At 36.1% G+C, this 17448-nt stretch overlaps 1 protein-coding gene across 4 annotated transcripts in view; it reads right to left on the bottom strand.

The window, feature by feature from the left end:
- Positions 1–17448, bottom strand: part of LOC149567507 (ubiquitin-like domain-containing protein CIP73) — a 99772-nt gene that overhangs the window by 20838 nt on the left and 61486 nt on the right. For all 4 annotated transcript variants that reach the window (XM_089820721.1, XM_089820724.1, XM_089820723.1 and 1 more), the window contains exon 10: positions 36–200. In XM_089820721.1, coding sequence (XP_089676847.1) covers positions 36–200 — 165 coding nt within the window. The remainder of the gene's footprint in view (positions 1–35; positions 201–17448) is intronic.

Consider the following 17448-nt stretch of genomic DNA (forward strand, 5'->3'; position numbering starts at 1 on the left):
ATCAGATTAAATTAAGCAAAAGGAACCAAACATACAGGAGACTGTCCCACACGCAATGTCATGGTGGTCCGACCAAGCTCTAGCAACAATGCACCCAAGTTATGCATCATAAGTCCATTTCGCATAGCAGATGACTGAATCTCAGCACGTACCCCTTGATCAATTTCATTTGATTCTCCTTCCAGCTGCCTGGCAAGTTGCTGTTACAATTCCAAATATAAAACAAAAGATTAGCATATAAATCTTATGATTAGCGCACCGTATCAATTTTAGGTATTAGTAATTACCAACATTTAAGTTTTTCTTTTTAAGCACTACTCATTCTTCCACCTAAAAAATTTAGTTACAGCTAGAAAATGAGGAGTTCTCATATTTATCTCCCATAAATATTTTGATGACAGAGAACAGTTGACAGTTAAAAATTGCTTTGAAAAATGCAAGAATGCCTCCTAGTTCCAACCTAGCAACCTAAATCGATTAACCACTTCAATAATTTACACTCCTGAATGTTTTTGAGCAACTATCTATTTAAATAATTGTATTACTATATATATTGAGAGAACAAGAGCCTCTGAAACTAGGATGCTTATCTAAATGATGATTGTATTTATCAATAGAACAGTTTTCTTTCATTCAAAAACTCCCAAACCAAGCTTTCATAGAGAATTTGTTCTTAAGAAGTTAAATTAGTTGAATTTTCTACTATAGCATGGAAGGCATTTGGCTTCCCATTCTTTGCCCGCTACAAAAAGCAAAAACATTTCAAATATACATTTGTTCACTACTCTCTTTTGTTATATACTTGTACTTGATAAAAGTTACACTTGCCTCCCATTAGGCTAATTTTATAGACAAGTATTTGTAACAATCCAGTTCTAAACTGCAGGTAACAAAAAAATACAATTTCCTAGGAAATGTTGAGCAATCGATGGGTGATTGCTCATGATTTCAACTGACTTTACAATGTCAATAATTGTCTTACCTTGCATTTACATGCCTTGGTTCACCCCAACAATCTAAATGCATCTACATGCCTTGATTCACATCACCAATTGTGGAAAATTGATTTATCGACAGATAAGAGTGAGTTGCAATTCTGAAGTTATTTGCAGGCAGGGGTTTATCCCTACCTGAGATTTTTCTTGCTTAAGCTCTATGGTTGGGTATTTTTCAGGGTTGGTAGCTGGTTTTTGCAGAAGGCTCTTCTTAGACAGTTTAGATGGGTGGGTTTTTTTTGGTAGTCTCTGTTTTCTGCCTCTCTTTGCCCAGAGGAGCATGGGCAGGGCTGGGTTCCTATGCATGTTGGAGGAGTTTTTCTCAGGAAAGGATTATGGCAGACGCAGTGACACTTCATTTTCAACCAAGTCTTCTGGTGGTGGAGTTGTCGGAGAAGTTGAGGACGGAGAGCAGGATGGAACAGAGCATGTTGTCCAGGCCTTTCAGAAGGTTTATGCTACCAATGGAGAGGGGGTTCTCGATGTTCATGCTTCATCTTTGATGGAGGCAGCTGTTGTTTTTGGGGAGGGCAGCTTTGCAGATGATGACCCAGGAGTTAATGAGAGTTTGGCTATGGCAGATCTGACTATTGGCTCTTCTTTACTTGAGAGGGTTTCCAAAGATTTGGAAGCTCTACGGAAGTCTTCTTGGTATAGGGAGGCTCTTGGTTCGTTGGAAGGAGATGATCTTTCTTCCCCTTCATCTTCTCCAAGTTTTTCCCATTTTAATGCAGTTAAGTTTTTTGAAGAAGAGGAGGAGCTCCTAAGGAATCTTATCAAATACTTGTTTGATGAATAAGAGAGTTACGAGTTATGATCTGGAAGCCTCTGATGGTGGTAAGTTTATAGAATTGGTAAAGGGATTTTGTTGATGTGAGTTTTGAGACCACTTCAACATGTAGGGTAGAACACTTAGTGTTCCAAGATCAAACACCAAATATCAAATCTGCTCTTAAAAAAAGGAAGCTTAGATCCCAAACATGCGACAATGTGTGCTCAACTAAGGCAATCGTGAGGTTCCTTCTTATGTTAGACTCAACTCAATTTTGTGATGTGATTTGTTGATCACTTTGGGAAACAAATGGTGTAGCATTTGGGCTCTATGAACTATTTGTAACAACAGCTTTTTTGAAAAAAAAAAAAAAGAAAACGGGATGAGGGTAGCATTTAGGCAACAATTTCTCCAATTCTCACTCTTATAAATGAGTGGAGCATGCCTTATATAGGGAACTCAAGTACAATGAATGACCAAGATTAGCCTGAGATCAATGGTTAACGATATGCCAACACAACCCTAATGAACTATCAGCTGGAAGCATTAAATGTCATCCAATTACACTTGGGCACCAATTATGGGTCAATGATTATTACATTGTTCTTATGAACCAGTAGGAAAACAAGTTAGATGAAGACATGAAGTTGACTCTACATGCACATTTAAAACAATTTGATTGAATGAGCTAGACACGTGGATCTAGGATTCTTTGATTGATTGAAGATGAGTGGGTGCCACCTCAAAATGCTTAACTTGTAAACTTCATCAATTCCACTTCTCCGTCGTCATAAAGAAGTCTCTACATCTCTAACAAGATCTCTTAATACTCAACATTTTCCAATCTTCGATTGATTGTAAACCTTCTCTATCTTCTTGCAAATTTTCTCATTAAAATGATTTTAAATAGCTTGTACTAGTGCTTGCTCTAATCTTACTTCTATAGAAGTGAGGGTAGTATTATTCGAGTCAAACTTAAATTCCAAAGAAAATTCAAGTTTGTGATGATCTCCTTCATTTATAAACATGATCATGATGTCATTACTTGCATCATCTATTGATAGTCCTTTTCCATACAATCATTTTGTTCTCAAACTTGGACTTGTATCTTGATCCTATTTTAAGCTCACCATACCCATGTGAGTGACGAATCTCTTGGTGAATAAGTTGCAACATGGATTTGCCTCTTTATTTGTAATTTTTATCTTGAACCTCTTTCTAGCCTAAAGATCAATTCGTGGTTTCCTTAATGATGCTCCTATACCAATCTTGTTGCTAGATTCATGCTTGCACTTGAAGAAATCAACCTGGAATATCCCTTGTTGCATTTGATTGATCATCCCCATGATGGGATTGGATCTCCTATTCCACTTGAACTTCTTCATTTCCTAGCAACATAGAAGAAAACTTATGTTCATGAAAACGAGTGTCAACAAATACTTCCTTCTACGTTTTTATCATTTAATTTTGTTTTACAAAACACCCAACAAGTCCCCATTGATCCTGTTGGTTCCCAAAACCGCAGATTGGAATCCTACGAGCCTTGCCAACTCGATGCTAGGATATCCAACCGGTTATGGCCAACTTGACAAGATCAGTCAACTCGATCTAGATCCTCTGCACTTCTAGCTTTGCAAAACCAAGGAGGGTGTACTTGATCCTGAACAAATCACTCAAGTCCAAGATACTTATAGCAGATCGATTAGGATTTGCATGCAATGAAAGTTTCCCAAATGGCAAGAATTATAGAAAGCTTTTAACTTGCAAATTATGAATTAAGAACAAAAGTAAATGATTGCATAAAGGTGAGTGTGTTTTGAATAAGGAATAATTATGGATTAATGCCACAAATGAATATATTAAATGTTCAAAGGAGAGATGAAATAATTGCCAACGTATGAATCATGAATTAAGAGTAATATGAAGACCAATGCTTTTAAATGGGCAAACAGAGTCAATATTATAAGTTGAAACGTGCAACTTTATAAAGTTCAATGTACTTAAACTATAAACAGATTAATTATCTAGATGCGACAGATCAATTATACAAACGCAATTTTAAACTAGTCTAGAATGTGTTTTAACTCCAGTGATATGGAGACAAACTAGACATAAATACAAAAACAATTAAATATTTCACAATAACTATGTTTATCAAGTTTGAAATGCAATAACAATCCAATCCATTTGTCTGAACGTTAAAATATTTATAGAATTTAAAAAATAATTATAAAGGACACAACTTAATAATATTTCAACTCCAAAATTTAAAATAAATAATTATGCCGGAAATAAAATTGCAACAAAGACACTCCTTACAAATGATCCATTTACCGCAAACTTATCCAGGACTGCACAAAATTTACCCAGTAATTCAAAACCATGAGCTTTGTTCAATCACTCAATCTTCATCAATGGAAGAATATAATATATCAAGTGTCATAACTTGGATATTTAAAAATTTTGATAAAAATGAATATAAATTGTGTATTGTCCTATTCTGCCCTTTGCATTCTAAATTTATAGACCTTGGAGGGGTATAGGGTGCCTTACAAAGCATCACACCCCTTCATAACAAATAACCGAACAACATATCTTAAGCCTTATTTATAATACAAACGGTTGCTTGCCAAATGACTCGCAACTAATATATCTGAATCATAATTAATCATTTCTTTTCTTTCAGGCAGAAATAACGCATGAGTTTCTCGATGAAGAAAATTAATTCGTGGGCTTGCCATCTTCTATCTACTGTAACAATTCTCCATGCGTATATACTTGCACCAAAGACAGAGTTAGTCAAATATAAACTATCAAAGAGCGATAAAAAAGATAAATATATTCCTTCTGATAAGATGCTCTAAAGGACGTGGAAGCCAAGAATTCAACCATCGAACATATTGATCTCCTTGTATATAATTGATGTGTATGCCTTCATCAATAAACTCAAATAATAATCTATGTTGATTTCAATCATTACCACATATTTTCTTTACTCTTATGAGTATCTGGTGTTGACGGGAGACTCTTGAATAGCAAAATTCGTGTGTCTCATTGTATTCTGAAACTTCTTTATCATTGCCACTGGATATCCATGATGTTAATATATACTCATATGTTATTGCTGATGATGCTTCTTGCTTATCGTGCCAGATTTTTAATATGTTCCATTGTTGATTTATATTTGAAATATACAATAATAAGTTTTGCCTCTTGTAGACAGCATGTTACCATGACTCGATATCCTTTGTTTTTTTGAGATAAACCAACCATCAAGGCATAATATATCTCCCGCTGAATGAGCGCAACATTATCTTCATGCCGCAAGCTTGGCTCATTATCACAGTTTGTGATTGGTGATGATTTGGATGCTACCATTCCCAAAGCTACTGACTGATGCTTGTATAGCCAAGGTTCAACGTTGCCCTCACAAACTTCTTCAAGCACTTTGAAACTTATTATATATTCACTGTTAATGCTGGGATGCATATCGTTCTTTCATTGCACACTTACATACTTTTGCATCCTATTGGTTCATTCATTCTTCTATTGCTATAACTATTATCCTTAGCTTTCAGTGTCAAATCATGTAATGGTTCGTCTTCCTTTTTACCAATAACCTTGAATCACTTATATAGTCATTTGCTATATAATCATACAAGTTCATGATATTTCATAACCTCTTCATATTTTTTTCTGAAATATAATTTGCCCCCGTCTATGAGATCACACATATATGGTCAACAGCTGCTGTCAGATTTATGCTTACTTGATTCTGTATATGCCAATAGTAATCTCCTAGTGCCATGTCTCAGAATCATTATTGGACATGATAATAGAAGAGGTTACTGTGCATATATGTTCGTATCAGACACTCATCCCAGCCTGTTGACTTGGATCTCTGCCAACATCATCAAAGGTCATTTATAGCAGCTTCTCTTATGACATGTCAGGGGACTTGACAGACACAACTTCTTGCTTTGAAATTGATATGAGTAAAAAAGGCTTGTGATTTTTTTAGACTTCTAAAACATTTGGAATTGCTGCAGAATTATATGCTTCTTGCTGAGATTTTCTCTAATGATAAGCTTTTGTGATTATGATATCCATCTGTCCAGTTCTTTCTCACTTCAAAATTCTGAAGCTTCACTTCTCTAGTCAGTTAGTCTGATCTCCTCTCAATAGTATTCATATTGGTTGAACCATTTTATAAATAACTCAAAATGCATAAACATCCACCTTAGGAGAGATATCTCCAAATCGAGCATCTGCTGGAGGCAATATCCAAATGTTCCAACCAGAAGTGTAGGCAATATCGATGATACACCTCTGTATTTCCATAAAGAAATAAATGGTGACAATAGTTGTCTATCCTGTATTCACTTTACCAGTTGTATAAACATTTGGATTTTCATTTCAAATATATGATATTCTGCCAACATGATCTAACCCACCACAATTAGAACATGCAAACTTGTTGAGTATTCTTATTTTTTGTTGCCGAGTTGCCCATTGCATCATCTGATATACGTGTAGATCATATTCACCCCTGAATCTTGAAGTACAAATGACTGAGATGAGACAATAGTCCATCAAGTACAAAATATTCTTTGGCTATTCCTTAGTTTTGACATCCATGACGAATTTCAACAATCTCAAGAATCTTCATCATTATTTCTAAAATGGATGCTCTTAATTTGTAAAAATTTGAGCTCCATCAGATCCCACCACTTTGCCCTTACAATTCACTCCCTACCCAACATGATTAACATGTTGCTTGATCGGAGATTGTCATGGAGTTGAGCAAGACATCAAGCTTGGAGTTCAGAATTTGCATTGCCTTTAGCTTCCATGTGCTAGCGGAAAATGTTGTTGAGTGTGGTCATCATACCTTTGTGCAATACAGAAATTGCATAGCCTTCAGGCTTGGACAACTTTGTTCAAGATGGAAAATGTCCACTTCTTAGATGCCAAGTACAAGGTGGAAAAAGTTCGGGCAAAAAGAGGGGTTCCTCATTTGCAATAGGAGCAATGGTGAGACAAGGTCAAAACATGTTTCTCTCACCTTCTTTGAATTATACATCCTTATACCCGAATCCCAATTTTGTCCTTCAGCCTTTGCCCTACACTTTTTACCCTAATTTTTTTCCTTGCTTGTTTGGAAGAACAATGAGGGGATTGTTTCTAGGGTTGACATCTCCTCTCCTGGCAAATAAATGTTGAAAGTTCTTGATCATATGGATGTTGTTTCTCCTCTTTCTACAAAACAAGTCTCCACTCTTCAAGCTAGTGGCATTATGGTTATTTTCCCTCTTCTCACTGCTACCATTCCTTCCCTAAGTGTTTCTCCAAAGTTCCCTTCAGAACAATCTTTTTGTTCTAGTTTGAATAAGCCTTTACTAGTAATGCAGAAAGGTCAATTTGAACTCTGTATTCTTGATTCTTTTCTCGATGAGTTAGAGACTTGATTGAGAAAATCTCTTGCTGAGAGATTTTGTGGTAATCACTCCAATATCCACACTATGCATAATAGATTCATTGGACTTGGAAGATTAATGGATAGATTGAGGTAACTACAAGGTTGAATGATTTCCTTCTCTTTTCCTATTCCTATGAAAAAGATCGTTTAATAATTCTTCATGATGGCCCTTGGTTTTTGGGCATGAATGGTCTTTGTATCCAAAGTTGGTGTCTTAGTTTCTCAAAAGGAAACTCTCAAGTTTCCTATCTGGATTCGTTTGCCAAGGCTACCTTTGGAATTTTGAAACAAAACCATTACAAGGATTGTTGCTAACATTTTTGGGCAATAAAGTCTACAAATTTGTGAAGTTGTTGTTGTTTACTAGATTTTGTGTTTCTCTAAAGAATTATGATCCATGGGGACGTATCCCCTACCAAATTTCTGCTCGACCCATACCTGGGGCAGTACAGGGACACGAGAACAGCAATTTCCTGTCTAGGGGACTTTTGGTTGTCCCTTATGGCTCAAACTATTTTGGACTGTCATTGTTAAAACACGGCATTTTTAAATTGAAAAAAGGCTGGCTGGCCATGAAGGGCACCCAAACCATATGTGACAATACCAAAACCTAATTTAAGCATAAAGTAACCAACATAAGGAGAAAGTATTTCATTTTCGCATTCACAAAGGTGAAAAGCAGCAAGAGGAGCAACTGGTCAAAGAGTGAATAATAGTTGAAAGAGGAGGTTATGGTATCAAATTTACTTTTTGATTTAGACTCTTAGACATACCATCTACTGATTATAGACATATATTATTGTAAACTTCTGTGTATACTCATAACTTTACAACGAAGTATTTGAATTTTGTTACATTGCTATGTATTGAGCTTTTTAAATGTTTATGGTCAACGGTGTATCAATGTTATGATATGGAAATTTGAAATTTCCCTCTGTAATATAAACCTTCCCCTAGTTTTTTTAATAGTTGTGCCATGTCATCCCCTGAAAATTGGCCCTGAATCGTACCCATACCGGAAACAAGTCCTCATCCCCTAAAACATTCCCATCCCTGCAATTCCATGGAGCATAGAAGACAAATGATGAGGTCTTCCCTTCTTATATTACCATAGCCTCTATATTTGATAAGTGTGTGCTGCAAATTGAGTTTTTGGACTCTCCATTAGTTTGTCGTTCTTTTCGTGAAGTGGGACATCCCTCCACCACTTGCTCGAAAAGTAAGAATCAACACTTTGTTTCAAAGCTGAACGATCAAACCTCTGTTTGTGTGGAGTCTTCTTCTCCCTCTATTCTATAAGTTAAGAAAGCTGACGTAAAAAAGAAACCCACAGACAATTCTACTAAGTAGTTGGAGGAAGGTCCTGCCAATGATCTCATAATGTCTCTTTGTCACAAGCAATTTGGACAGCACACTAGTTCTGAGGTAAAGCAAAACTCCTTGGAACATTTTGGGTGGATCTCCCTATCTTTTCGCGGGGCTCTTTAGTTCCTCATTTTCCTTGCTCTTTGTTGTGTAGTTGCTATTTTGTTGCTTTTGTTTGTTGCTCTCTTGGACTAAATGTTTCATCTTTTATTGTATAAGGGATCAGGGCCCTTTCTAAATCTCTGCTTACCCAATCAAAAACAATCTATATGCAGTTCTAACATTGAACTTGCGACCTAATGACATCACTCATTGTAGATTCTTACTCAATTTCTCTCAATAAACTAAATCAATCCACTTCTTGCTGCTGAACCAGTCAATCACCCTTGATAAAAATTATTCGAGGACTTCTAAACTTTAAAACCTGAATCTAATTTCATCAAATTCTCTCAACAACCTACAAAATTCAACTAATCTCCTTTTGCATTTCCAGCCAAATACTCTATAAAACAACAATTAGGAGAAATGAATTTATAATTTATTAATAAGATTTAACTTTCATATATAGTCAACCATATGCAGAGAAAATAAAAGTATGAATAAACCAAATAATTTTTATATTGTTTAGTTCATATGCAAGGCATTCAATTTTTATAACTTGTATACTTTGCTTCTCTGATGTATCATTAGATGTCATCAGTACACCCTGCCCAATATTCTTATTGTTGAGATCAGTGTTCATCTTTTCACTGCCTCCACAACTTTGCAAACTTAGTGGATGGTTGCCACAATTGCTCCTATCTTGCTTATTGCTCCTCAGTTGATGTGGTGGTTTCCAATACTGCCACCAAAGCCCATTGTTAGTACACCCAAGCCACTACTCTGCTGAGGTCAATCGAGATTAAGATTGATAGAGGACCGGATTTGTCGAGAGTGTACCTTGGCAGAAGCAGAGACTAAGACCCATTTCATTTTTTGATGCCTTGTCTACTATGAGATCAAAAGGAGATATTATTGTTTGTACAGAGAGTGGAGGTCGCTTTCTACTTTCTTCAACTACAAGGATCAGCGATGCCTCGCATTTTATCTCCAGGAGACCATACAGCTCTGCGACCACACTCTATAGTCTTTATTCCCCCAATGCCAAGACTCAAATCAGCTTATCACCGCCCCCTTCTTGCCCTCGTCTCCAGTCAAGGGGTGAAGCCATCATGTAGCACACTTATCGTCGGCCAAACCAGATCCGTGAGGCCCTGCAATGGGTTTAGTTGTCATCATTACTCCTCCAGTACCCAGAGACAATCTGGGTCTCCTAGTTACCATGGTCCATATCCATTGATGTAGAGCCACACCTTGGAAAGCTCAGGAGGAATACTCACTCAACTGAGTTACTTCAAGGGGCACGACATCAATCAGCCGGGATCGAACTCGAACCAAACTCAAGATTGGATTAATCAGAATATATAAATCTCCATAGTTTATCTTCACCCGCACACCAAGATCTTTAACCCGGAATATCCTCAAAGAAAATATATTTGCACTTTTACAAGAGAGACCAAGATCGAATTGCTGCCAAACTCCATAGTCGATTATCTATATCCTTTCTAAGGCAAAAATTGAAACTTTTTCTATTACCCAAATTCGAATGCCTCTCTTACATAGCCAACCGGCTTATTTAAAACTGACTCTCCTTTTCTAATAAAAGGATGAGAAACGTTTTTTTCGTCTTCTATCCAAGAAAAGGATAAGAATCCGAAACTGCCTACTACCTATTATTGGAATCTGACAATCATGCAGTAGGCCACATTTTAAATATCCACGTTTTTTTTTTCGTCTTCTATCCAAGAAAAGGATAAGAATCCGAAACTGCCTACTACCTATTATTGGAATCTGACAATCATTATCTACGAATTAAAACTATTCTAATTTTAAAAACCTATACCTGGTCCTAGGTGGCTATAGCTGGAGAGCTCATCGAACTGCTACTCTAGGTATGCCACCACATGTAGGACGTTTATTGGAAACATTAAATTTAAATATTGAAAACATAAAACATTTCTTATTTTATTTCCCGCTCTGCTACTGCAGCATACTCCCCTATAGAAAGAATCTCAAGTCCACTTGAGATGATGTGTTGTAGAAATGAATCTCATTCTTCTTTCGAACTTTCCAATTTCTTTGAACTAGGATGAGCATATCTACAAGAAAAACAAAAATAATATCCAACTTCTCCACCTTGTAGCTTTGATTCTTTAATGCTGTAAATGTCACAAAAAATTCTCCAGCATGATTCACTATACATGAAATCTGCATCCCTGCATAAACATTATTAGAAGAAAACATATCATCAGCATTAAGATTATTTGAGTTCTCTTTTTGAATATGAGCTTCCTTATACACCATGTAATGTGCATTATATCTATCTTCATCAATAGTAACCATAAACTTATCTACTTCTTGACTATCAACCAGTTTCACATTTTGAGTCTTAAGAATCGTATTTATCTCTTCTTCCTTTATTAAACATTTATCATCATCTTGATCTTCTATAGTAATCTCACTTTCAAATATCTCTTTCTTATTACAACTTTTCTCAAGAACAATAACAATATTGCACTCTTTCCTTTCTTCTTGAAGCTGAGTTTCCATACTACCGCCATGCCTTTTCCATTCTCCCACAATGGCTGCAATTTTTTCCCATAAATCAGATTCTTCTTTAGAACTTGTTGTTACACATTCCTTAGCTTCATCTTCATGCCGTTCCTCTTGACATTTTTCTTCATTATGCATATTTAAGGCTTCATTAGTTGCCTCCAAAATCTTTTCCATAGGAGTACCTTCCAACATTGTACTCTTCTCTATTTTCAAAGAACACATTATTGTTTCAACCATAACTTTATCACACTCAAATCCCATAGGGCTTTCCTCTTTATTCTTTTCATCAACATTTACTTGCTGCAATTTATCTTCTTTCTGCTCTTCAGGTTCTTTCCCTTCCAAAGGACAACTTACATCTATCATTGTTGAGATTTTTGTACCAACTTCACATACATCTACACTCTTTATGGCTGCCTTCTCTGTAGTTTCATTTGCCTCTACCAAAACTTCTTTCACTTCCTCTTTCACTTCATCATGCATTGGAAATGCTATCCTATCAATAAGACCTATACTTCTTGATTCCTTCCATGTTGCATCATCCTTCAATGGAAGCAAAACCATCTTCTTCCCATTCTTGTTGACGGTATATGTGTTCTCTCTACAATCATATATGGTTGACCTGTCATATTGCCATGCTCTTCCCAAAATCAAGTGACAATCTTTTAAAGGCATAATATCACATTCAATGGTATCATAATATGGTCCAATGTTAAAAGAAACATATGACTTTTCGAAGACATCAATCCACTATTCATCTCCTAACCCATAAGCTCTGTAAGGTAAATCGTGAGGTACTCTTGGAAGATTCAGTTTCTCAACCATTTCTACTAAGATTAAATTTTCAAAGGAACCGCTGTCAACTATAACTTTGCATACCTTATTCTTGCACTTGCACTTTGTTCGAAATATAGAATGTCTTTGGCTATAGCTTTGTCTTTTTGCTTCTTCTTCTTCCATTGTTCCTCAGCTAGGTTATTTTCTTCTTATCTAGTCTCCTGGACTTCTTCTCAGACTATTTCTCTCAATCTTTCACAATCACACAAACATATACACAACTACTTTTTCCCAAACCTTTTGCTGAGCTCTGATACCAAAAATGATGCAGAGCTACACCTTGGAAAGCTCAGGAGGAATACTCACTCAACTGAGTTACTTCAAGAGGCACGACATCAATCAGCCGGGATCGAACTCGAACCAAACTCAAGATTGGATTAATCAGAATATATAAATCTCCATAGTTTATCTTCACCCGCACACCAAGATCTTTAACCCGGAATATCCTCAAAGAAAATATATTTGCACTTTTACAAGAGAGACCAAGATCGAATTGCTGCCAAACTCCATAGTCGATTATCTATATCCTTTCTAAGGCAAAAACTGAAACTTTTTCTATTACCCAAATTCAAATGCCTCTCTTACATAGCCAACCGGCTTATTTAAAACTGACTCTCCTTTTCTAATAAAAGGATGAGAAACGTTTTTTCGTCTTCTATCCAAGAAAAGGATAAGAATCCGAAACTGCCTACTACCTATTATTGGAATCTGACAATCATGCAGTAGGCCACATTTTAAATATTCACGTTTTTTTTTTCGTCTTCTATCCAAGAAAAGGATAAGAATCCGAAACTGCCTACTACCTATTATTGGAATTTGACAATCATTATCTACGAATTAAAACTATTCTAATTTAAAAAACCTATACCTGGTCCTAGGTGGCTCTAGCTGGAGAGCTCATCAAACTGCTACTCTAGGTATGCCACCACATGTAGGACGTTTATTGGAAACATTAAATTTAAATATTGAAAACATAAAACATTTCTTATTTTATTTCCCGCTCTACTACTGCAGCATCCATTAGTGTTGGATTTCTTCCTGCCAAGGAAGAACCCCTAGTCCTTTCCTTGGCGCTCCTCTCTCTAGTTTTTTTGTTTTTCTATGCTCGCTCTTTCTTGGATACCCTTTGGTGCTCCTCTTGTTAGTTGTCTCGTTGGTTGCAAGCTTTCAGCCCCATAGACCCGTTTGGTGGTCTCTTGTTGGACATTAAATTTTTTATCTTATCTATTTGCATTTCAAAAACTCGTGTTTGCTTTTACTAGACACTGATAGCACGTAAAGGGATTTCTTTGTGATATGATAGTAAAACATAAACGGCTAATATGAGATTCATAACAAGACAAGCGGAATATCTTGGTGCAAGTCATACCAGTACTTCAAGTGCACTCTGTGTTCAAAAAGCATCTCCAACTAGAAGAAAGATTACCCTTACAAGTCAAGGATATTGGACCCAACAAAATAAGTCATTTAGAAATCCTCTATGATTGTATCTTGGTTCACAGGAAACCATTGCATTCTACACCATCCTATTCAGGTGGATTTATTGGAAACAATATTGAAAACATTTATCACCTTGCGCCTAGACCATGTCATTTGTTGCACCCAAAAAAGATGAATAGTGCCCTCAAATACTTAGGAGAAGGCACCTAAATAAATGGCTTTGTTCCAACAAAACTAAAGCATATATTAATTGAACCTGCCATAATAGCACAAAATTATTTTACAATTATCCCAAGTTTGCATCCTAGAGTATAGTTGTTTATTGGTGATAAGGCCTTTGGTTTAGCCATTTAACAACCAAAAGAAGACATTAATTGCAATCTACTATTCATATTGCACACATTAAGAGATTAACTTGATGAAACATTTTGCATAAATATTTCCCATTATTCATCAGATGGAAAGAGGAGTTATTAATATCATCAGATGGAAAGAGGAGTTATTAATATCCTCTGATGAAAAAGTAGTTACTATTAATGTCCACAAATAAAGAAAATAGGTCAGTATGACTCAGAATTATATGCAATCAAAATAGAAACAGCTCAAACAAGTTTGATTTGATATGTCATGTACCTTATTAAGTTAAAAGCCTTCTTCCACATTTTAGGCATGACTGTGGATAACAAAAAATTCAACCAAACGTCATAATAGGTAAGGGAAATAATGTTATTCTCTTTTCCAGATGAATCACACACTACAAATAATCAGACTTATATGTATAAATGTTGGTTCAAATAACCCTCAAAAGTTGAAAATTGTTCTTTCATAACAACATTAGAATTACTCAGAGGATTGTCTGTTAGAACTTGCTACATCTAAAACCAACATAATGGTGTTTGGAAAAGACAAGCCTCCATCAAATATAACTAGAAATAATTGTACTTTTTTTTAATTGTTTCTTGCCATGTTTAATTCAGCCTTGGATTTCAGATGTGATCCTACGGGGTTGGAGGAATTTCGCTAAACCCTCAGCGTTTAACACTCCCAATTACGAGCATATAAGACTTTGTATTGAGCACTTCATAGTGATCAATTGGCAATGCTAATTACTAGATGGTCCAAGAATCTAAATCCAAATCAAAGCTAGACATTGGGTCACAAGCAAGATGAGTGTCTCCCTCATCCAATGAAACCCCAAGCAATCTTGGAGGTGTATAATCCTCGTTAACCTGCATAGCATTTTCAAGATTTGGCATCCCAATGTAAGGCTAGAGTTTGACAATACTCAATACTCTATCAATCTTGTAGCCACAATACACTATAGTCAACACACACACACACACACACACACACACACACATATCAATGTAGCACGGGACTACACCCCCCTCCCAAGCCTCGAAGTACCTGTCCCCACACCGGGGACTTGAGTACCCAAGTACCCTCACCTCCACCAATCCACAACCATGCCACCACTAGGATGGGTGCTTGAATTTCTATTTAAATTTTGTTTTTTGAATGTTACTATTGGGTACGTAATATGTAACTATGTTGAATGTTTAATGATTTTAGTTCATTTAGCTATTTTGCTATGTTCAAGTATTTCAATTTGGTATGTTCTATTAAAACATCATTTTATAACTAGCATTTCAAGCTCTATATGTATACTCTACAACAACTCTCCCTGCCCCATCCTCCCCTTCCCATTGTCCCTAGCCATTCCCTCATCGTCCCAAAACTAAGGCCCATTTTCCCCACATCCTAGAAACATGTCCTATCATCCCAATATACCCTAGTACTAGTGTTACACTGATATATACATATATATAGATAAAGAGTGAGAGAGAAATTGAGAGAGAGAGAGATTCAAATAACACATCATAATATTGATAAACCATTCACTATAGACATTTTAGATGCTCAATACATAGCAAATTAACAAATTTCAAATCTTTCCATTGTCAAAATATGGCATACATAGAGCGAAAATGCTCAAAGGCATGTTTCATGCATGAAATGACATAAAACATCAATATGTAAACAGTACACATAACTAATATTAAATGTACTAAACAGTAAGTATAGAAGTCCAATTGCATAATCAATTGTCCATTAAAATCACAATCAATAGTGTTAAGATATACGCAAATATATGGCTTTCCATAGAAAGCACATGGTAGGTCTAGGAATCTAAATCCAAATCAAAGTTAGACATTAAGTCAAAAGCAAGATGAGTGTCTCCCTAATCCAATGGAACCCTAAGCAATCTTGGAGGTATGTCATCCTCGTCAACCTACATAGCATCTTCAAGATTGACATTCCAACGTAAGGTTAGAGTTTGACTATACTCAATACTCCATCAATCTTGTAGCCACACTACACTATGAACAACCACTGACTTCTTCGATCGTCTAGAGGAAACGTTGTTCCTCTTGACTGATTGGGTGAAGCTATATGTGGATTAATTCCTCTATGCCATAGGAACTAGTAACTTGTGAAAGAAGACGAACAAGTATTCTTAGCTCATGTGCATCCCTACCATGCCACGTCCCCCATCCAATAGGGTTAGCTTGTGCTAATGTAGCTCCATCTGTCCTCACCTCTGATCTACCAAAGGTTGGACCATGAAGATTGGCGAATGCAAGCCACTAACTCAAAAAATTAGTAGCGTCATCTTCACTACACATTTTTCCAAGGGCCTTAAAGAAGCCCTCCTTTGAGGTGAACACAAAAACAAATATTAAATTATAAGATATGATCATAAGAGATCTAATTTTCTATTTGAAACCTAAATTGAAAACTTGAGATTTCAGATTTCAAAATCACCTTTTGATCACTAGATGCAACCACTCTTGCAAGTCTCAGTGCATATCATTTGGGACTAAGAGAATAGACTGTCATATGAAGCAGGGTGTTAATAATGTTCTACTATCACATCACAATGGCCCTAAAATACTCCTCATTAAATCACAAAGTAAGTTCCCTGTTATGAATACTTTACTTGATCTACCTACAAGCATACTATCAAAGGTCTCATAAATCTCTCCAAGGTTAGCATATCTAGTGACCCGCACAGTAGGTTCGATGAAGGAGCAATTGTAACTAGAAGTGCAAACAAGTTACAAGTTAGAATCATCTTAATTCAAAATTCTTAATTCTTATATTATAAAATCAGAAAATGCCAAAATCAAAAATTATTTTATAAAATCAGCAAATACAATTTTCTTACCTCATTATGGACCACCAATTATCATCAAGGATCATTTGCTTCACACTTCTTCCATTCGGTGTGCCATCTATCACGATGAATTGTAAGTTCTCTTGGACCTCAAGCATCCTTTACAACAAAATAAAGAACCTAGCATATCTAGTCTCCATGGGCTTGAGGAATTTCTTCTTGAAAAATGTCATAAACAATACAAGAGATGTGTGATGGTTGCAAATAAACGTTTACACATCTCTAGCCCTCATACACCAGCGTCTCTATCCAATAAATATTCCCAATTCCTTCAAGGTGTTGTCATACACCAGCGTCTCTATCCAATAAATATTCCCAATGTCCTTCAAGGTGTTGTTTGATGCATGCACATGGGGTCCAAAAAATGTGATTACAAGCATTGTCCACCATCAGTCCAACTAGCCTACACTTGAATTAGTGACTACTTGCACAACATTGGTGGGTTTAACCTCTTCTATAACATCTCTCAAAATCTAAAATTGGAAGGTTACATCCTTTCTTTCCCTTGAACAATCTATAGCCCTAAGAAAATAAAAGCATATTGCACTAGTGACAATTAGATTGAGAAGTGATCCATGTTTGATATTTGTCCACCCATCCATAATGATGGAGCAGCTATCCCTCAACCATATTATCTCATGTCCTCCACCAAACTACTCACTTTGGA

Source organism: Cupressus sempervirens, chromosome 3 (genome assembly GCF_028749045.1).
Source record: "Cupressus sempervirens isolate cs-2001-9-10 chromosome 3, ASM2874904v1, whole genome shotgun sequence".
NCBI classification, from domain to species: domain Eukaryota; kingdom Viridiplantae; phylum Streptophyta; class Pinopsida; order Cupressales; family Cupressaceae; genus Cupressus; species Cupressus sempervirens.